The sequence below is a fragment of the Balearica regulorum genome, chromosome 1 (assembly GCF_011004875.1).
Source record: "Balearica regulorum gibbericeps isolate bBalReg1 chromosome 1, bBalReg1.pri, whole genome shotgun sequence".
Classification (NCBI taxonomy): Eukaryota; Metazoa; Chordata; class Aves; order Gruiformes; family Gruidae; genus Balearica; species Balearica regulorum.
Window position 1 is genome coordinate 219,203,571 of NC_046184.1, and position 21,279 is coordinate 219,224,849.

General features: G+C 46.3%; 2 protein-coding genes across 5 annotated transcripts in view; one reads left to right on the plus strand and one right to left on the minus strand.

Annotated features, from left to right (window-relative positions):
• The window catches only part of DCHS1 (dachsous cadherin-related 1), an 85,588-nt gene extending 85,305 nt beyond the window's left edge, over positions 1–283 (minus strand). Inside the window, exon 1 of the mRNA XM_075742789.1 lies at positions 1–283. The gene's annotated coding sequence lies outside the window, so the exon portion shown is untranslated.
• The window catches only part of LCMT2 (leucine carboxyl methyltransferase 2), a 27,890-nt gene continuing 6,855 nt past the window's right edge, over positions 245–21,279 (plus strand). For 2 of the 4 annotated variants that reach the window (XR_012833483.1, XM_075742792.1), the window contains exons 1-11: positions 245–390; positions 719–843; positions 1,825–1,906; positions 2,209–2,389; positions 5,279–5,435; positions 8,755–8,944; positions 9,353–9,460; positions 11,416–11,506; positions 14,375–14,632; positions 15,551–15,781; positions 17,030–17,127. Coding sequence is in view for 3 of the 4 variants with exons in the window: in XM_075742792.1 (XP_075598907.1) it covers positions 352–390; positions 719–843; positions 1,825–1,906; positions 2,209–2,389; positions 5,279–5,435; positions 8,755–8,944; positions 9,353–9,460; positions 11,416–11,506; positions 14,375–14,632; positions 15,551–15,781; positions 17,030–17,127 (1,560 nt within the window). In the remaining variant the exon portion in view is untranslated. Of the gene's footprint in view, positions 391–718; positions 844–1,824; positions 1,907–2,094; positions 2,390–5,278; positions 5,436–8,754; positions 8,945–9,352; positions 9,461–11,415; positions 11,507–14,374; positions 14,633–15,550; positions 15,782–17,029; positions 17,128–21,279 lie in introns of all 4 variants that reach the window. The other 2 variants (XM_075742793.1, XM_075742794.1) reach the window with 2 other exon arrangements.

The window sequence follows — 21,279 nt, forward strand, 5'->3', positions numbered from 1 at the left end:
CGCGCAGAGGCTGCCCGCCTGCACAGCAGCGTGCTCCTGGCTCTCCCTCGCTACCGGACCCAGGTACGGGACTGCGCTCGCGGGTCCGTCGGGTGCTGCGGCGGCAGCGCTGGGAGCGGGACGGCCAGGCCGGCACCCCGCGGGTCGGGATCCCACGCGGGTGCGGGCAATACAGGCCGGTCGCCCGGGGGCGGGATCGGCACTGGGGAGGCGGGCGGGACGGGGGAGTTATGCTCCACTGGCGGCTCCCCGCCCCTGACGCTCCCCGGCCGGGCTCGACGCGTCACTGCTTGCGCCCGGCGTGCGCTCGCGCTTCCTGTTGCTGCGGCGCGGCGTCCTGGTGCGCGCGTGATGGGCCGCGGGCGTCCGGGCGCCCCGCGCCCCGCCGCCGTGAGTGATTCCCGGCCGGGCGCCGCCGCCCCTCCGCGGCGGGTGTCTCCGCGCAGGCGGGGCCCCGGCCCGGGTGGCGGGGCCTGGACGGGCTTCGGGGGACGAGGGGAGGCAAACGCGGGGAGGGGGGGAGGCTGGGACGTGAACGAGGTTCGGCGGCGCCGGCAGGACCTGCCCTTCCCTCCCCTCCCCTCCCCTCGGAGCCCCCTTGGTGCCGCCTGGCCCCGCCGTCCCGCGCCGGTAGGCCCGGGCGCTTCTTGGCCCGCTGCGTCGGTCGGAAGCGCCGGCGCCGCGGCCTTGCGCCAGAGCTATGTCCTTGTCCCGGCAGGTCCAGGGCACCGGCGGCAGCAGCGCCGTCAGCAAGTGCTCGGCGGCGGCGCGGGGCTACATCCAGGACCGGTTCCTGCGGCTCCTGGTGGGGCGGCGGCGGCGGCGAGCCCCGCTTGTCCACCGGTGAGGAGCTGCGCGGGGCCCTTGCTTCCTGTGGCTGTCGAGCCCCGGTGCCTGCGCCGGCGAGTCGCACCCGGCATGCGTGGGGCTCGCAGCCTCCCTACTCGGGCTGCAGAAGGGCCCGAGTGATTTCCCAGGCTCCCTGAGTTGTCCCTTGTGTTTAATGCACAGCTTTTCAAAATGCGCTTTAAGGAAAGTACACATAGTGATAGAGTGGCAGCTTGCAGAGCGTCGTCTCTCAGTAATGTAACCTTTTTAGACTGTTAGCATGATTTTACATGGTTTATGGGCAAAAAGCTTTGTCCTGAGTAAAATATGTCACCAAACTGGTTCCTAACTGCAGTATTCAATGCTGCTGAAAACTACTTTAGATAAGATTTGAAAATTAACATGCTAAAATATTAGCACGTCAGTAGTTTTCTCATTCTTAGGAACATTACAATTTCAGTAAGGTATTTGGTGGCCCAGGGAAACAATATTATCTTTTCTTGACTTTGCTTCTCTTCCCCTTTCTGTTCACCTCTCACTGCATTTGCACATACTGTCATTCATTTGGTTGTACCCAATAGCCCCTTCTAAGTAAACGAGTTAATTTCATATTGTTATGGCATCTGACTTGGGGCAGGAACTCCACCCACATTGCAGGGGAGTATTCTCACTGTCTGGATTCATACTTTTTCATCCAGTGAATATTTATTTATGCAAAATGGAACAGGTCCTGCTAGGATATCTGCATGTTTTCTCTGCGTTATCCATAGTCTTGTTGGTTAATACGCTTACTGAATGTAGTAGATCTGTATTTATTAACAAGCTCTAGATAGGGAGCAAAATCAGCAGACATCTCCCAGTGCAGGTCTATAAATATGGGGTTATTGGCTAGAAGCCAAGAGAGAAAAAAAAAAATCAGTTTTTTGAAATGGAGGATGCCAGTGCTGGAGAAATAGGGTTCTTGGACAGTGATTACAACTGAATTTCATTCCACAGGGGTTATTACATCCGTGCCCGTGCTGTAGATCACTGTGTTCAAGACTTCCTGCTGAAGACCCAAAGCCACCCTAGGACACAGGTGCATTTTCTTTGTCTGACTACTGGCATTTTCCACTATACGTGTGAAAAGTTAGTGCATCTGTTGTGATCCTTTCCCAGAAGAGCACAGAGAATCTGACTGGCACTACTGTGGCTGTCCATTTGTCGCTTTGTCAGAAATATCTGCGAGGGGGCAATACCTACACAAAATTCTTCTGTCTGTTGCAGGAGATTGCCTGATTTTGTCACTCTACAGATGCTGTTACTGAATATTTTTCACACCTAGATGCTCGGGAGGCTGCTTGAGTTGAGTATAACTTTTTCTGAATACTTTCTCTGCAGATCCTGTCTTTAGGTGCTGGCTTTGACTCCTTATACTTCCGTTTGAAGGACATGGGTCTTCTGCATCACACTGTGGTATATGAGGTGGATTTCCCAAATGTGGCATGTCAAAAAGCTACTTTGATCAAAAGAATGAAAGAGTTGTCGGCACTGGTGGGAGATACTGGAGGGGAAGGATTAGGTATGGTATTTATGGAAGGTTTTTTAGATACTAAATGTTTAGAAGAAGAAGCAAACATAGCTTCAGCCTTTACAAAGTGAGATATGATGGTAGAGGAACTACAAAGTTGTAGATGAAAAGCATGTTCATTTTCTGAAAACTTTTGGAACAAATAAATCATTTGTAAGCATTGGGAGATAAGAAGATGTATAGCTGCAAGAATGGATTTGTCAGATTCTATCAAACCAAGTTCAGTTTCTTTCTGTTACAATTTCTGAAGTATGGTGTCCAGCTTTGGGCTCACTAGTGCAAAGACAGTAACAAGCTGGAGCATGTCCAGCGAGAGGTCACGAGAATGATAAAGTGGTAGAGCATGTGACATAGGATAGGAGGCTGAGAGAACTGGGTTTGTTCAGCCTTAAGAAGAGGAGACTGGGAGACAGGAAGGTGAGTCTTGCTGCAGTCTTCAAGTATCTAATGGGAAGGTGTAGAAAAGATGGAGCCAGACTTTTCTTGGAGTCACGAAGCAAACAGTCAAGGGACAGTGGCAGCAATGGTTGAAAGTTGCTACAAAGGAAATTTCAGTTATGTATGATGAAAATGTTTTGGTGGTTTGTTTTTTTTTTCTTGCCATGTGAGTAGCTAAAGATGGGAGTGGATTGCCCAGAAAGGTGGTGGAATCTCTGGCCTTGGAGATAGTTAGAGCTTGACAGGACAAAGCCTTGAGCAACCTCATACAGGTAACCCTGCTGTGAGCAAGGAGTTGGACTAGATGACCTCCAAAGCACCCTTTCAACCTAAATTATACTGTGATTTATGGGCTTTATGGATAAGAGAGAAGGTGTGACTCTTAGGTGAAAGGATTATTATGCCAGCTAACTACTAAGGGGTAGTTCAGTGGCCAAATGGAGGAATGTAAAGTATGTGGTTTACTAGAGGTTTCTCTTGCGTCTGATTTCCTTCAAGGTTTCCATTCATGTTCTAGATGATATGCTATAGAAGATGAAAATGTAATAAACCAGCCAGAAACTGGGAGAGTTGCAATATGGTGGATGAGAATAGCATTTTGACAAAGCACATGAATGGTCTGGAAAATGTGGAATGAAATACAATAGGGACATATATAAGCCACTATGTTTAGATGGAAGACAGCTACAGAGTTAGGTGCAGAGCACAAGTCCCTGGCTCCTGTGGGCAGTTGAACAAGTTTTAGGGAGTAGCTCTTCCATGGTCTTGTTCAGTTTCCTCTTGAATCCATTCACATTTTTTAATATTGGCACCATCCTGTGGCAAAGAATTCTGTCCATACCAATAATCTTCCAGTACTTCAAGTAAAAGGCAGGTGTCAAAAGAGTTGGGAATACCCTGTTCTCTGTGTCCGGAGGGCGGGAAGTGATGGATAAACAAGTTAGTTGTTAGAAGAAATTAACAGTGAACACTGGGATGGGCTTCTGAAAAAGGCAATTTTGCCTCCAGTAATGGATGCCTTTGAGAAGAGTGTAGATTAACATTTCCGAGGACAGGTATAATTGTTGGATTGTACTGGTACAGAGACATAGAATAGGTGTTTTCTAAAGGTACTTTACAGTTTGCTTTGGGTTTGATTTGGTTTTAGTTGAAACAGGTCCAGAAGCTATAGCTTATGATATTCTTACGGAGTATAGAGGTATGGCATGATAATGCTGGCAAATCATAAAGTGGAACTTACTTCTGAGAAAGGTGATCTGTGGGACTAGTTCTGATATTTGCAGAGAGCTAGCATGTCCTAGTTCAGGATTCAATGCCATTTTACAGAAAGGAAATCTATTTAAAAAACAAACAAACTTTCAAAAACTTGAGAATGGTTTTATGGATGTGAGGCAAGACATTCAAGTTCTATGAAGGTAATGGTACTTTCTTAGCCTAAACTGAAAGCTCTACAAATGAGAGCCATTAAGATTTGATTCTGAATTATAGCGGTTCTATAAAAATGTTAAAGTAAATATGATAAAGTTTAGTTGTTATAGTAAATGTGATAATTCTATGAGAAATCTGTAGGTGCAGTTTGCATTAGGAGTAATGGAGTTTTAGATCTGCAATTAATGGGTCACTTCTTGACACTATTCCTTTATGGTTCATATAGTGATGGGGATTTTCTTGTACATAGAATCATAGAATCGTTGAGGTTGGCAAAAACCTTTAAGATCATCAAGTCTAATCGTTAACCTAGCACTGCCAAGTCCACCACTAAACCACGTCCTTAAGCGCCAGATCTACACGTCTTTTAAATACCTCCAGCGATGGGGACTCCACCACTTCCCTGGGCAGACTGTTCCAGTACTTGACAACACTTTTGCTGAAGAAGTTTTTCCTAATATTCAATCTAAACCTTCCCTGGCACAACTTGAGGCTATTTCCTCTTGTCCTATCACTTGTTACTTGGGAGAAGAGACCCACACCCACCTGGCTACAACCTCCTTTCAGGGAGTTGTAGAGAGCAATCAGCCTCCTTTTCTGCAGGCTAAACAACCCCAGTTCCCTCAGCCGCTCCTCATAAGACCTGCTCTCTAGACCCTTCCCCAGCTTCGTTGCCCTTCTCTGGACAAACTCCAGCACCTCAATGTCCTTCTTGTAGTGAGGGGCCCAAAACTGAACACAGCACTCGAGGTGCAGCCTCACCAGTGTCCAGTACAGGGGGATGATCGCTGCCCTGGTCCTGCTGGCCACACTGGTTTTGATACAAGCTGGGATGCTGTTGGCCTTCTTGGCCACCTGGGCACACTGCTGGCTCATATTTATGTCCCAAAGAAATTGAGTTGATAGGCACAGCCTTGTGAGCGATTGCATGTGGGGTTGATTTTCCTGTTTGTCTCTTTTGGTCTCGGTATTGCTTCAGCACTGTAGTGAGATTGAATCATTTTTGTCTCCCAGGAGTAATTACCTTTTCTGGAGAGGATTATAAATTACTGGGAGTGGATTTATCAGAGCTGTCTGAGTTGGAGAGAGCCCTGGAGGAAGCAGGACTGGACAATGAAATCCCCACCCTCTTCATAGCAGAGGTGGTGCTCACCTACATGGAAAATAGCAGGTCAGTTAAGTTAAACTAGTTGTTAAAATGAAAAGAACAAGCTTCTTTGTATGTACATCATCTGAGGCTCGGACACCTGCTGTGTTGTAACTAAAGCCTCAGGAATTCTGTGGAAGTCCCAAACAGCTCTTCATATCATAATTGTGGGGGGTAATCAATGTCCACATGACATCATAAAAGGGAGAAAAAAAGAAGAAAAACCTCAAAGGAGTGATTATGGTGTTTTTGTTCTTAGTCCCTGACTTCTCTGCACAAATCAGGGAGGAGATGTTCATAAGTCATAGAATTATAGAATGGTTTGGTTTGGAAGGGACCTTAAAGCCCATCTAGGTCCACCCTCGTGCCATAGGCAAGGACACCCTCCATTAGACCAGGTTGCTCAAAGCCCCATGCATCCTGGTCTTGAACACTTCCAGGGATCCAAGGGCATCAACAACCTCTCTGGGCACCCTGTGCTAGTGCCTCACCACCCTCACAGGGAAGAATTTCTTCCTCAGATCTAAATCTCTCCTCTTTCAGCTTAAGGCTATTCCCTCTTGTCCTGTCAATCCCTGCCCTTGTACACACTCCCTCTCCAGCTTTCTCGTAGCCCTCCAGCTTTCTCGTAGCCCCTTAAGGTACTGGTCCCAATGCCGAACCCTGAGGAACACCTCTTGTCACTGGCTTAGCCCCTGCATCTGTCAGTTCCCTCAGGACCCGCAGATGCATCTCATCAGGTCCCATGGACTTGTGCACCTTCAGGTTCCTTAGACAGTCTCAAACCTGATCTTCTCCTACAGTGGGTGGTTCTTCATTCTCCCAGTCCTTGCCTTTGCCTTCTGAGGCTTGGGCGGCATGGCTAGAGCACTTGCCGGTGAAAACTGAGGCAAAAAAGTCGCTGAGTACCTCGACCTTCTTGATATCCCAGGTAACCAGGTGTCCCATATCATTCTGGAGGGGGCACACATTTTCCTTAGTCTTCCTTTTATCACTGATGTACCTGTAGAAGCTTTTCTTGTTGCCCTTGACATCCCTGGCCACATTTAATTTTGTCAGGGCTTTAGCTTTCCTAACCTGATCCCTGGCTGCTCGGACAGCTTCTCTGTATTCCTCCCAGGCTACCTGCCCATGCTTCCACCCTCTGTAGGCTTCCTTTTTGCGTTTGAGTTTGTTCAGGAGCTCCTTGTTCATCCATGCAGGCCTCCGGGCATTTTTGCCTGACTTCCTCTTTGTTGGGATGCATCACTCCTGAGCTTGGAGGAGGTGCTCCTTGAACACTAGCCAGCTTTCTTGGGCCCCTCTTCCCTCCAGGGCTTTATCCCATGATACTCTACCAAGCAGGTCCCTGAAGAGGCCAAAGTCTGCTCCCCTGAAGGCCAGGGTAGCAAGCTTGCTATGTGCTCTCCTCGCTGCCCTAAGGATCTTCAACTCCACCATTTCATGGTCACTGCAGCCAAGGCTGCCCTTGAGCTTCACGTTCCCCACCATCCCCTCTTTGTTGGTAAGAACAAGGTCCATCATGGCACCTCTCCTCGTTGCGTCCTCTATCACTTGGAGAAGGAAGTTTTCATCAGTGCATTCCAGGAACCTCCCAGATTGCTTATGCCCTGCTGTGTTGTCCCTCCAACAGATATCAGGGTGGTTGAAGTCCCCCATGAGGAACAGGGCTTGTGAACATGAGGCTGCTCCTGTCTGTCTACAGAGGGCCTCATCTGCTCAGTCTTCCTGGTCAGGTGGCCTGTAGCAGACCCCCACTATAGTGTCCCCTGTCTCTGCCCTCCCTTTAATCCTGACCCATAAGCTCTCAGTGGGCTCCTCATCCATCCCCAAGTGGAGTTTCATGCACTCCAGCTGGTCATTGACATAGAGAGCCACACCCCCTCCTTGTCTACCCTGCCTGCCCTTCCTAAAGAGCCTCTATCCTTCCATTCCAACACTCCAGTCATAGGAGCCATCCCATCACGTCTCTGTGATGCCAATGAGATCACAGCCCTGCAGGCATGCATGTCTCTAATTCCTCTTGTTTATTCCCCATGCTACGTGCATTTGCATAGAAGCTTGCATAGAAGCGTTTAAGTTGGGCCCCCGATGAAGCTGGCTGAGTAGCTGGAATTCCTTTGTGGTATTTCACTGGTGTTTCCCTGTTGGCTCCTATTACCTCAAGAGCCCCTGGCTCATCTGCGCTAGACTTCAAGCATGCTGCAGTGTTTCCAGCACATCTCCGAGCAACAGGCTGAGGGCCCTCGCTCGCACCCCATCACACACCTTAGTATGTCGTCCCACAGCTTGTCTCGGGCAAGCCTATTATCTGCTGCCTCCTTCAAGCCTCGTTTAAAGCTCTGCCCACAAGCTCCTGGTCAAAGACCCTTTTTCCCCTTTGAGAACGGTGAATCCCATCTGACACCAGCAAGCCTGGTGCCGCATAAGCCATCCCGTTGTCGAAAACCCCAAAACTCTGGTGGTGACACCAGCCACAGAACCATGTATTGATATACAGGGTCCATCTGTTCGTCCCAGTGTCGCTGCTCGCAACTGGAAGGAGACAAGAAAAAATAACCTGTTCACCAGGTTCCCTCACCAACCATCCCAAGGCCCTGAAGTTTCTTTTGATTCTCTTGGACTACACATTGCAGCTTCATCGCCACCCACATGGAAGAGCAGTAATGGGTAATAATCCAAGGGCCATACCAGGCTAGGAAGTTTCCTAGTGATGTCCTTAACCCAGGCCCCAGGGAGGCAGCAGACTTCCCTAAGAGGAAGGCCTGTCTAGCATATCAGACCCTCTGTACCCCTCAGAAGGGAGTTGCCTACAACTATAGCCCATCTTTTCTTCCTCGTGGAAGTGGTCATGATACAGGGGGTACGCCTTTCTGACCTTGGCAACACCTCTGGTGTAGATGGACCATCATCCACGTCACCCGTTGACTGGCCTTCCACATCCAGAGCCTCTTACCGGTTGTACAGAGGCACCTGGGAGGGTGAGGAGGGCAAGGAGGAGGTTTGCCCGCCTCCATTCACTCCTTTCCTCTAAGCTACTGCCTTCATCCTGGCAGGGGGAGTTTTTTTCTGGTGCCTGTCCCTGTTTCTGTCTCAGGGAGGGCAGAGCATGGCTCCATCAATCTCTCTCTTTCTCAGCCTCCCTGATGCTCCTTAACCTTTCTACTTCCTCTCGTAGCTCTTCCACAAGAGCTTCCCCAGCACAGGATTCTCTTTTGTGTATTACCTATGTCAGGATGCCTTAGTAGCATGCTTTATGGTGTTGCAGGAAGATACATTGCATCTGCCATATGATAGGTGGGCCCTCAATTATTTAATTTCTTACACACAATCTGCCTGACAGGTCAGATGCCTTGATCCAGTGGGCAGCAGAGCATTTCTCCCAGGCGTGCTTTCTGCTGTATGAGCAGATGCACCCAGAGGACCCCTTTGGACGTGTCATGCAGCAGCATTTTAGCCAGCTGAACTCTGCACTTCATTCTTTGGCACAGTACCCTGATTGTGAGGCACAGCAGAGGCGCTTTTTTGAAAAGGTAGGTACCTGCAGCTCTAGGACACACACAAAGCACGATTTACCTGGGAAAGATTGTAACACTGAATAGTTTTGGAAGTAATCAGCTGTGTCAGTTATAAGTGGAAGCAAACAGGGCCAAGGCTGAGACACTGCCTTCTCTAGTAGCATGACTAGTGGTTTGAAGGTCCTTCAGACCGACTTGCATCCTAATGTCTGGTATGGGATTAAGGCGAGATGAGTTCCTCTGAGACTTTTGCTATAATAAATTAAGTTCTTAAGAGCTTTACAGGTAAGAGCTCTATTCTTACCGGATTCTGGGCTGCTGTTGTTCCAGCTAGACAGTCCTAAAGGCTTATGCAGGTGTTTAATTTAGGGTCTTTGTTTTCTTGTGGAAAGAGGTAATAATTTTGAGGGATTTCTGTTTTAGGGCTGGACTGAGTGCAGTGTCATGGATATGAATGAGTTTTTCATCTGTTGTACTCCAGAAGATGAGCAGCAAAGAGTGCAGGCTCTGGAGCCTTTTGATGAATATGAGGTAATCCTTTATTCTGAACACCAGTTCAGAATGGCTTTGAGATGATAAGATGTCTGCAATTTCCTATGGTCACAGTTCTGTACAAGAACTGCTGAGGCATAGGTGTTCGTGTAGGCAGAAAGGATCTTGAATCAGACTTAGTTAATGCAGAGCCTGCAGGAAGCTCCATGTGAAGCTGGGGCAAGTTCGCTTCTTGTTCCTTCCTCAGTGAGTGGTCTCTCAGGGAGACAGTCTTAACATAGCAACCTAGCCGGTGGTATAAAAGATGTTGTAGATGCTAAAAGTTTGCATGGGCTCAAGGGGCAATTATTTTAATGAAAGAGAAATCCATTGAGCATTACTGAATACATAAAAATACACCTGATGTGAGTTTATTGACTGCAAATGGTTGGGAGCATTTCTGGGAGAAGTAGATGTACTTGTCCTGCTGTCTTGCATTTCTGTAGGCTATTACTGTTTGTCATTGTTGGATACAGGTTACTAGTTTCAGATATTTTTTTGGTCTGACTTTGTACAGCCATTCCTATATTAATGACAGAAATTTGACTCTATTCTTTGCCATTTTTATTTTAACTGCTGGCAAAGTCTGTGACTATTTGAAGTCTAAAAGAGAAGATGAGTCAAAGATACTGGTTAACTTCAAGATAAATATCCTGTAGGATACTTACTAGAAGCTTCCCTTTTGATTTTGTGGTTCTCTGTTTATGATTCTCTAGAAATCTAACAGCCTGCAGTATGAAAACAATGTAATGTACTTGCATTTATTTTGCCAACATGCAGGATCTGTTCTCCTACATGAATGCTAAAGCGATGACTGAAACATGCTGGCAGATTTGCAAAGTGATGTAGAAATGTCCACAAGAACTATTGTAGGTCAAGACAGTTGCTTATACAGTGAGACAGTAAAGACTTTTTATCATTTTCCTTATAGAGGAGGTTAATATGTGCACAAGTCCAAGCTGAAAAATGTGCATAGGTGTAAGATATGTGATAACAGTGAGCTCTACAATTAGCCTTTGAGATAAAGATAAGTAAGAACCACGTCTTACTGGAAACAAGCTTGATTGTTTTAATTAGCTAAGAAATGTAAAATACATATTTAGTGCTGAGGGGGACTGATTTTTAGAATAATTTGCCTAGGGACAAATAGTTGATTCTTCCATTTTCTGTATTTACATTAATTTTTGGATATCACTTTTCAAAAGATGCTTTTTAATTCTGATAGAAGTTGGGGCGATAATGTAGTTTCTTGTACCTTTTAAATTCATGTTTATGACTTCTAGTCATGTAGTTGGCTGAATATATCCTACACCATGGGAATGAACATACTAAATTCCCTAATGTCTTTAAAAGCTAGGGTGGACTCTTGCTTGTGGTTCTGCCTCTGAGTGATTCCAAGGCCAGACTGGAAATCATATTTATGTATTGTTGGCCAGCAGAGACCATGTTGCACCTTTGAACATTTGTGATTTCTTTGGGATCGCTTATATTCCATGACCTTTAAGAAACCTTAATCTCTCTGGTATACAGCCCTCACTCTTTTCTACGATCAGAATTGGGAAGCATAAAGGGAAGATAATTAAAAAAAAAATTCCTCAGGCAATGTATAATTAAGCTATCGAATTCCTTGTCACAGCATGTTACAGATGATAAAAGTTTATGTGATTTACTGGATTGTTTCATGGATGAGAAATCCATCAAGGAACGTTCAAAACAAAGACACAGCTTCTTGCCTAGAAAATCCCTAAGCTGTAAATTTTTGAAGGTTGGGGTGAGGAAGGTCTTTCTCAGATTGAACTTTAGTCTTCTGATTTTGGCTACTGTTGGAAACAGCGCTAGGATAGGTTGGTCTTTGATTTGATCACCCTGGCCATTCTGAGATCCTTGCTGTTACTTGTTGTAAGATTTTGAGGGAGATTGATTGTTTTTTGTTTTTTTCTTTGGGCTTGCTACAGGAATGGCATCTGAAATGTTCTCATTACTTTGTTTTGACTGCATCAAACGGGATGGAACCTTCCTGGACTCCATTGTTATCCAATATGACAGGTACATAGTGACTAGTTTTTGTAGTATTCTTTTATCTCATGCAGGCTTCTCTGAGAGATTTTAGGAGACAGTCAAACTCTGGAAGAAACAGATGGGATGCTGCCATCCGAGTAGCTTTCTCCATCCTTCTAACAATGGTTCTGCTGTCCATAGCAAGGCCAGGACTACATCCTGACTCTGGTGGTTCTGATCAGTTTCATTCTTTCAGTTTATTGAACTTTCCAGTCTGAACAGCCCTTCCTTCTGTTTATACCTGGGCCCCTCCAGTGCATGGCTGCAATGCCAGTCTACCTTGCTCCTTCTCCTATTTTTGTGATCCCACAGACTCTCCTTTTTTCAATTTATTCCCACTTGCCTCCATACATGGCTCTCTGAGCCATTCCATCCTTTCAGCTCCCAAAAGGTTGTTATGTTTTACTTACTGCACTATCAAAGTATTGTGCAGCAGAGCACTCAGGAGCGTGTCTGTGGTGGGTTGACCCTGGCTGAGGGCCAGGTGCCCACCAGAGCCGCTCTATCACTCCCCTCTTTCATTAGACTGGGGAGAAAAGGTACAATGAAAAAAAAACTTACGGGTTGAGATAAGGACAAGGAGAGATCATTCTCTAATTATCATCACGAGCAAAACAGACCGAACTTAGAGAGGGAATTCATCTTATTTGTTACTAAGCAAAACAGAGTAGAGGAATGAGAAATAAAACTAAATCTTAAAAACACCTCCCCCCACCCCTCCCATCTTCCCGGGCTCAACTTCACTCCCGGCTTCAACCTCCGCCCCCCCCAGCGGCACAGGGGGACGGGCAGTGGGGGTTACGGTCAGTTCATCACGCGGTGTTTCTGCCGCTTCTTCATCCTCAAGGGGAGGACTCATCGTTCCCCCGCTCCAGCGTGGGGTCCCTCTCACGGGAGACAGTCCTTCACGACCTTCTCCAACGTGAGTCTCCTCCACGGGGTGCAGACCTTCAGGAGCAAACTGCTCCAGCGTGGGTCCCCCACGGGGTCACAAGTCCTGCCAGCAAACCTGCTCTGGCGTGGGCTCCTCTCTCCACGGATCCACAGGTCCTGCCAGGAGCTTGCTCCAGCGCGGGCTTCCCACGGGGTCACAGCCTCCTTCAGGTGCCTCCACCTGCTCCGGCGTGGGGTCCTCCACGGGCTGCAGGTGGAATCTCTACACCCCCTCATCCTCCCTCCATGGGCTGCAGGGGGACAGCCTGCTTCACCATGGTCTTCACCACGGGCTGCAGGGGAATCTTGCTCCGGCGCCTGGAGCACCTCCTCCCCCTCCTTCTGCACTGACCTTGGTGTCTGCAGATGTTCTTACATCTTCTCACTCCTCTCTCTGGCTGCAAAAAAGCGCTCTCTAACTGTTTTTGTCTTTCTTAAATATGTTATCACAGAGGTGCTGATTGGCTTGGCCTTGGCCAGCGGCGGGTCCATCTTGGAGCCGGCTGGCATTGGCTCTGTCAGACACAGGGGAAGCTTCTAGCAGCTTCTCACAGAAGCCACCCCTGTAGCCCCCCCGCTACCAAAACCTTGCCACGCAAAACCAACACAGTGTCACAAAGTTTGTGCTTTGTTTTGTTATCCCCTGTGGGTGGAACTGTATATGTAGTATTTCAGTTTCTGAAATGCTTTTAAATCTGTATGTTCCTTTTTTTAGATAGGAGAAAAGTGGTACAGCTGGGGAAGAGCCAAGACCAAGACTGTGTTTCCATGATAAAGAGGACTTGGCAGCAGTAGCAGCCCAAGAAATTCCTGCTTTTGGCTGCTTGCTACCATTTTCAGGGTGGAAAGCAGAAGGTTATTTTTAACCTGTTTCACATCACTAGTCTTGTTCACAGTGTGGCACCACAAATAGTTCTATCTGCAACTGAAAGTTGAAATCTGTGTTCTAGGGAGCAGGAAAAGCATCTGGAAAAGGATACGGCAGGATGGCATTCCTTAAACCAACAGGGCCACTGAATGCATTGTGTTGTGTCTTGATAGATCTGAAAACATGTAGTGAAATCCAAGCTAAATGAATGTGGGTGTGGTTCAATATACTCTGTGATTGTCACTGGTCCTTATGTTAAAACCTTAAAGGCTCCTAAATGCATAGGATCTATCCTTAAATTAAAAAAAAATCTGACATTTGCTTAACTGACGTTAATACAGTGAAGACACTTCATTCATTAGAGACAGGAAGAGGGTCTTCCTGCTGCTGTCTCTGTTATAATCAGAACTGGTAGCAAGAGCCTTCAAGCGCTGATAAATTATCCATGCTTAGATATTTTTTACTGGGAATGGCAAAAGGTATGTCTCAAATACCAGTATGCGCTCCCAGCTATCCTCTCAAATAGATTTGGGTCCCTGTTCAAGAGAGTGCAAATACTAAATCTTCCAAACAGAGCGTGATAAATATATTTTCTGAAATGAAAAACCCCCTCAGTCTTAAAAAGATCCATGTGTAGGAAGAAAATTAAGCCCAAGGAGATGAATTTTTTTACTTCATCAAACAATAGAAAGTAGCGTCTTTTACTAAACAACATTCAGTACAGGCAATTTTTCTGGGTATTGCATACAAAAAATAGCCTGAGAGCTTCGTCTCCTCCACCTCATCATGTCTTATAGCACAAGAATAAGGCACTTGATTAAATCAAAACTGATTAAAAGAAAACAATTTGTACAATGCATAGGTGAGCTAGAGTCCTCTGTTGAAAGCTTGTTTCATACTAAGAGATGCAGTATTAAGAGAGAAGATATTTAGAGAACTGAAAATATTCTCTTGTAGTAGCACCATTGGAATTAACAGAGATTATTTGTCATACTTAAAATGTAGTCTTTGGTTCTTGTTTGTGCATAAGTTCTTTGGTTCTCTTTGGCTTACAGTTCCTCATTGTGACGGTCCTGTCAGGATGGCTGGGAGTATCACTGCAGCAGTGTGTGCAGTACCCTCTGAAATTTCTGGACTGAGACGTTATGGTCACTACTCTATTCTTATAAAACCGAATGTGATTCTCACCACTGGAGGCTTTGGGGACGAGGATGGACAGCACTGCCGTATGAGAAATTTTCATGTGCTAATTAAGCATGCAGGCTACTGGAAAGCTGGGTGTGTGAAAAAGGAAAATCCTGCTAAAAGATGGGGTGAGTTCCCATACTAATGGCAAGTGTAAGGAGGACGTTCTTGTGCTAACAACGAATTAATGACTTGTGGAAGAGGGATGTCACAGTGCTGGCAGTCAAAGAGATCTGAAGGTTCTGAATGCTAAGTGCTGGGTCCTGCACTTGGGTCACAACAATTCCATACAACACTACAGGCTTGGGGAAAAGTGGCTGGGAAGCTGCCTGGCAGAAAAGGACCTGGGAGTGTTGGTCAACAGCTGGCTGAATATGAGCCAGCAGTGTGCCCAGGTGGCCAAGAAGGCCAACAGCGTCCCAGCTTGTATCAAAACCAGTGTGGCCAGCAGGACCAGGGCAGCGATCATCCCCCTGTACTGGACACTGGTGAGGCTGCACCTCGAGTGCTGTGTTCAGTTTTGGGCCCCTCACTACAAGAAGGACATTGAGGTGCTGGAGTTTGTCCAGAGAAGGGCAACGAAGCTGGGGAAGGGTCTAGAGAGCAGGTCTTATGAGGAGCGGCTGAGGGAACTGGGGTTGTTTAGCCTGCAGAAAAGGAGGCTGATTGCTCTCTACAACTCCCTGAAAGGAGGTTGTAGCCAGGTGGGTGTGGGTCTCTTCTCCCAAGTAACAAGTGATAGGACAAGAGGAAATAGCCTCAAGTTGTGCCAGGGAAGGTTTAGATTGAATATTAGGAAAAACTTCTTCAGCAAAAGTGTTGTCAAGTACTGGAACAGTCTGCCCAGGGAAGTGGTGGAGTCCCCATCGCTGGAGGTATTTAAAAGACGTGTAGATCTGGCGCTTAAGGACATGGTTTAGTGGTGGACTTGGCAGTGCTAGGTTTACAGCTGGACTCGATCTTAAGGGCCTTTTCCAACCTAAATGATTCTATAAATTTCATGGGAGAAAGATCAGTGTGAACTGTGATGTTTTGTATCTCTGCAGATGAGCGGTTGTACCATACTGTGTCATGTCTCTCAAACAGTCTGGCCCTGGTGGTAGGAGGACGAACATCCCCATCAAGTGCAGGCTTGGGAATGTTGTGGCTAAAGTTCCCTGAAACCTGTAATGCCTCGGACCCAGGTGACATTACGGTGGAGCTTGTAAGTCTGCAGCCTGCTGCTGAACCAGCTGCTTTGCGTTGGAGACACACTACAACTGAAGTGATATTCCAAGGTAAAAAGCCTGGAAAGAGTAGAAATGGCTGTAGGTATGCATAAGTATACAGATTCCAAAATATATGGGGCAGATTTAGACTGAATATAAGGAAAAAATTCTTTACTGTGAGGGTGGTGAGGCACTGGAACAGGTTGCCCAGAGGATTTGTGGATGCCTTATCCCTGGAAGTGTTCAAGGGCAGGTTGGATGGGGCTTGGGCAACTGGTCTAGTGGAGGGTGTCCCTGCCCCTGGCAGGGGGGTTGAACTGGATGATCTGTAAGGTCCCTTCCAACCCATTCTATGACTGTGAATTTGTGGAGCAGTGTTTAATTAACACCATAATGTAGTTTAAAATTCAGCCTTCCAGTCTAAATTTTATGTCAAAGAAGCAAATGCTAAATGGGTAGATAAAATTTTATAAATAATACATTGGGTTTTGACTTTTTCAGACCGTATTCTAGCATCTTACTTTTGGCTTGATTTTGCTTTGTAGCTGAAGTAAGTGACCAACACTTGTGTTATTTGCACGGTCTATTATGAAGAAATGAGCTGACAGGGCATGGTGTAGTTAACGTACATCCTTGACATCTACCCAAATTACTTTTGCACCTTTTGTGCCTTCTTTCTGAGGCTTCTCCAGATTAACTCCTACACACTTAAATTATCATTATCTCCCTTTTGTATGAACAAATACACATTCTTGTTGTCTTATAAGGATTTATCTGTTTTCTTGGGATAAATAGATGTCATTGTGTTGCTATGATTTATGTACTTAGAGTTTTCTAGTTTTACGAGTTCTACAGGTGTAATCTTTCCATTGCCGAAATTTTCATTCCTTAAGTCCATCAGGTATATTAAAAACCATATTTTCTCCTTTTGGTTTTGAGACTATAGTGTGTGATTTCCATTCAGTCCTTAAACATTCATAAACTACATAAGTGGATGATGGGGGTCTTCTGAATGACCACAAATGTGAAGAATACAGCTTCTTAGTAAGAATACTTAGTTTTCCATGTGTCTTGTAAAAGATATAGATATAACAGTAATTCCTGTATCTATGAAACAGTTTCTTGCATGCATTTCTAAAGTCTGGAAGTGTTTGTCAGGTTGCAGGATGTCTTAATATAAATAGTGTATAAAACTTCTGCCTGACTGTGGTTAATTTCTGTCTTTGGTCAGCTTCCCTTCTATGCAAACAGAAATTTTTGCTTTTGTGGCATACTAAATTCTAACTTTTCTTTTTGCCTGATTGTCTTTTTCTGTAGGTGAGAAGTACCTGTTTCTGTATGGTGGCCGCTCTGCTACAGAGCCTGTGCTAGGGGATTGGTATTTCCTGCACACTCAAGAACTTTCCTGCACTGTGGTAAGAACTTAGGGAGGCCCTGGGGGGTAGAAATTGCCTTCACTTCATAGGTGCATGCTTCTGTATTGGAAGCCCAACTAAATCACAGTGGTATTACCATATCGAAGCAGATGGCATTGGTAGTACTGTCACACTCCACAGTAATTACAGTTAGAGCTAACTTCTAAACACCTTGCTATTTAGTGGAATACAGTCTTCACAGAATAGTTGAGGTTGGAATGGACATTTGGAGATCTAGTCCAGCACCCTTGCTTAAAGCAGGTCTAACTAGAACAGGTTGCTCAGGATATTGGCCATATGGGTTTTGATTATCTCCAAAGATGGAGACTCCACAACCTCTTTGGGCAACCTATTGCAGTGCTTCACCACCTTCATAGTAAAATGTGAGGGAGTTTTATGTTTAAGTGGATTTTTTGTATTTCAATTTGTGCCCATTGCCTCTTACCCTGTCGCTGGATACTACTGAGAACATTCTGTCTCTGTCTTCTTTCATCTCTCCCATTAGGCATTTATACATGTTGATAAGACTTCCTTGCTAGCATTCTGAGTCACTGAGGCAAGCAGCTCTGGTGCTGGCACAATCCACAGCGGATGCTCTAGTGCGGTGTGCAGGGGCGTTTCCTGAACCAGGGAAACCTCAGAGGAGCACAGAGACAGGGCCAGGAGCAACCATGGCCAAGCACCCCCCACCTATAAAAGAAACCCCTGGGGACCACTAGCGACCAGGGCAGGCAAACAGGCTGCGGCATGTCAGCCAGCGCATGACACGGCAGTTTCTGCGACAGTTTCTGCGACAGCTTGCATGGCAGTTTGCATGGAAGGGCACTGTAACTTTTCCAGCTCTAACAGGGACCAATTATACCTACCCAGCAGAAGGCTATGTCCGCAACTGATGCAGCTTCCCAGGCAGAGCTCTGATGGGAGCTTCCCAGGAGTCAGGCTGGAGGGTGTGCCCTGCTTCTATACCAGTACCGGATGGCAGCAGTGAGCACACCTGTGGGACGAGTGCCCAGGTAGAGGAACTCCTCATCTTAGTGGCAGAGCTCTGGGAGGAGGCGAGTAGGTTGAGGAGTATCAGGGCGTTTGAGGAGGAGATTGTCTACTGGAATTTCACCCTACCTTCCCTGGGACAGACCTGTCAGGCAGACAGGACACCTGGTACAGAGGATTCCCTGTTGTCTCTCTGCCTAGCAGAACGCGGTGGCTTAAGGGATAGAGGACAATGGTGATGAGCTTCTGCCCCGTGCAGCAGGCGCATCTCCTCCATGACTACCTCACCTTCCCAGGTCCCTTTTTACAATAGGAATGAGGCTCTGGAAGTGGAACCAAACAGTGATGAGGATGATGGTCCATCTAAGTTGGACGTGTAGATTGGATATTAGGAAAATTTTCTTCAGCAAAAGGTTATCAAGCACTGGAACAGTCTGCCCAGGGAAGTAGTTGAGTCACCATCCCTGGAGGTATTTAAAAGATGGGTAGATGTGGTTTAGCGGTGGACTTGGCAGTGCTAGGTTAATGATTAAACTTGATGATTTTAAAGGTCTTTTCCAACCTAAATGATTCTATGATTCTAAATGTCCCAATTTTCAAGAGGGATAAGAAGGAAGACCCTGGTACTTAGAGGCCTGTCAGTCTCACTTCAGTGCCTCATGAAAGTATGGAGAAGGTTATTCTGGGATTTACTGAAAAACACGTGAGAAACATTGGTCATAGCCAACACAGGTTCACGAGGGGAAAGTCCTGTTTAACTAACTTAATTTCCTTTTATGACAAAAAGTCACTCATCTAGTTGACTAAGGAAAGCCAATAGATGTGGGCTTTTTTTATTTTAATAAACCTTTTGTACTGTCTCTTACAGTATCCTTCTGGACAAAATGTCCAGCATACAGCTAGACAGGTCCATAATATGATAGATGAACAATTGGCTGATGAGTTGGGCTCAAAGAGTTATAGTAAATGGGGTTACATCAGGCTGGCAGCCAGTCACCAGTGGGGTTCCGCAGAGCTCAGTTATACAGCCAGTGATCTTAAATGTTTTTATAAATGATCTGGATGCAGCAGGGGAATATACATTAAGTAAATTTGCTGATGGTACTAAATTAGGAGGAGCTGTGGACTCCCTCGAGGGTAGAGAGGCCTTACAGAGAGATCTGGATAGACTAGAGAGCTGGGCAGTCACCAACTGTATGAAATTTAACAAGAGCAAGTGCCAGATTCTGTACCTAGGATAGAGTAATCCTGGCTATACATACAAATCAGGGGACGAGAGGCTGGAGAGCAGCCCCACGGAAAGAGATCTGGGAGTTTGAGTTGATGGCAAGTTGAATATGAGTCAACAGTGTGCCCTGGCAGCCAAAGGGGCCAGCCATGTCCTGGGGTGTATCGGGCATAGCGTAGCAAGCTGGTCGGGAGAGGTGATTGTCCCACTCTACACTTCATGGGTGTGGCTCCACCTCAAGTACTGTATGCAGTTTCAGGCGCCTCACTATAAGAAGGACGTCAAACTATTAGAGTGTGTCCAGAGGAGGGTGACCAAGATGGTGAAAGGAGTGGAGGGCAAGACTTAATGAAGGGTGGCTGAGGTCACTTGGTTTGTTCAGCTTGGAGAAGAGAAGGCTGAGGGGTGACCTCATCACAGTCCTCAACCTCCTCAAGCAGGACAGTGGAGGGAGAGGTGCTGATCTCCTCTCCTTGGTGGCTAGCAATAGGACGGGAGAAAATGCAATGAAGCTGTGTTGGGGAAATTCAGATTGGACATTAGGAGAAGGTTCTTCACTGATAGGGCGGTTGGTCCCTGGAACAGGCTGGCCAGGAAAGTGGTCGTGGCACCAAGCCTGTCTGAGTTCAAGAAGCATCTGAACAATGCCCTTAGTCATATGGTTTGGTTTTAGGTAGTTCCTGCGAGGAGCAGGGGCTTGGACTCAGTGATCCTTATGGGTCCCTTCCAACTAGAGATATTCTCTGATTCTGTGATTCTATGAGTCTCTTCTTGAGGGCGACCAAGATGGTGAAAGGTCTCAAGTACAAGACTTGGAGATGCACACTCACATACATGCACAGTTCAGGGAAAAATACAAATACACTGGTCCCCCCTCCAGCAGCGGGCATCCAGGCACATGGGTGCTGTGACCCATGGTCCTATCCCAGCTGCTGGTGCTGAGATTCTCATTTGATTCAGTTGCCCCGGTCACCCAAATCGTTGCATCTGGGACATGCATGGGTCCTGTGACGTGGTGGTCTTGTCCCAGTTGTCTGGCACAGAGACCTCCACTCATGTCACAGGCCCAGGGATTCTTACATTCCCAATCTGACTCCAGTTTGTTGTCCCAAATTCACTCACACTGCCCCCTGCCCCCCACCCCCCACAGTAGCTGGCACTCTGGACACAAAGTCTTTGAGAGCCATGAAGATGCTTCTAAAATCTGTGGCCTCTCCAACTCCTGATGCTGAGATCCTCACTTGCTCTGGTTGCTGGCACAAAAGGCCCAGGAATGCTTCCCCTTGCTCTGCTCTGACTCCATTTGCTGGGTTCATATTCACTAATACTTGTCTCTGCAGTTGCAGACATCTAGTCCATGCATCACTTGCGTGGGGCAGAGAGTGATATTACACAGAAAGATAGATAAGAAAGTATTTAATCAATTAGATAGATTGATCAGGTGCAGAGCTCAGTTAGACAAGTGTACTGACCAGTGACTGTTTACATGCGACTGACCCCTTTTATATTCTTTTCTGTTTGTTCCCCGTCCTTGTTCCCCAATGATCCCCTTCTCCTAAACATTGCTTAATAAGTTTTATTTAGTCCCTTGAGTCTTCTGAATCATCGTATTCCTCACTTCCCCCTTATCAGTTGCAAAGTCCAGGTTGGCCCTCTCCAAAGCTATGCCTGGAGTTTTTTAATGACCCATGGTTTAGTGATTGGAGACTTTTGATCTTTGGCATTGTCTCCATTATCCCTTGTCTATCAGGTTTGTGTTTCTGTGGTTTTGTTTATCGATTCCCCCTTTACTTATTATTCCATTTGCATTGAAAGTGACTGTGATTCAATAAACTTAATGAAACAGATGCTGTCACCCTCCACATACACTTTGAACTTCTTTTATAGAAGCCAAATCAACTTCATCTCAGGTCCTCAAAAATACAAAAACTAAT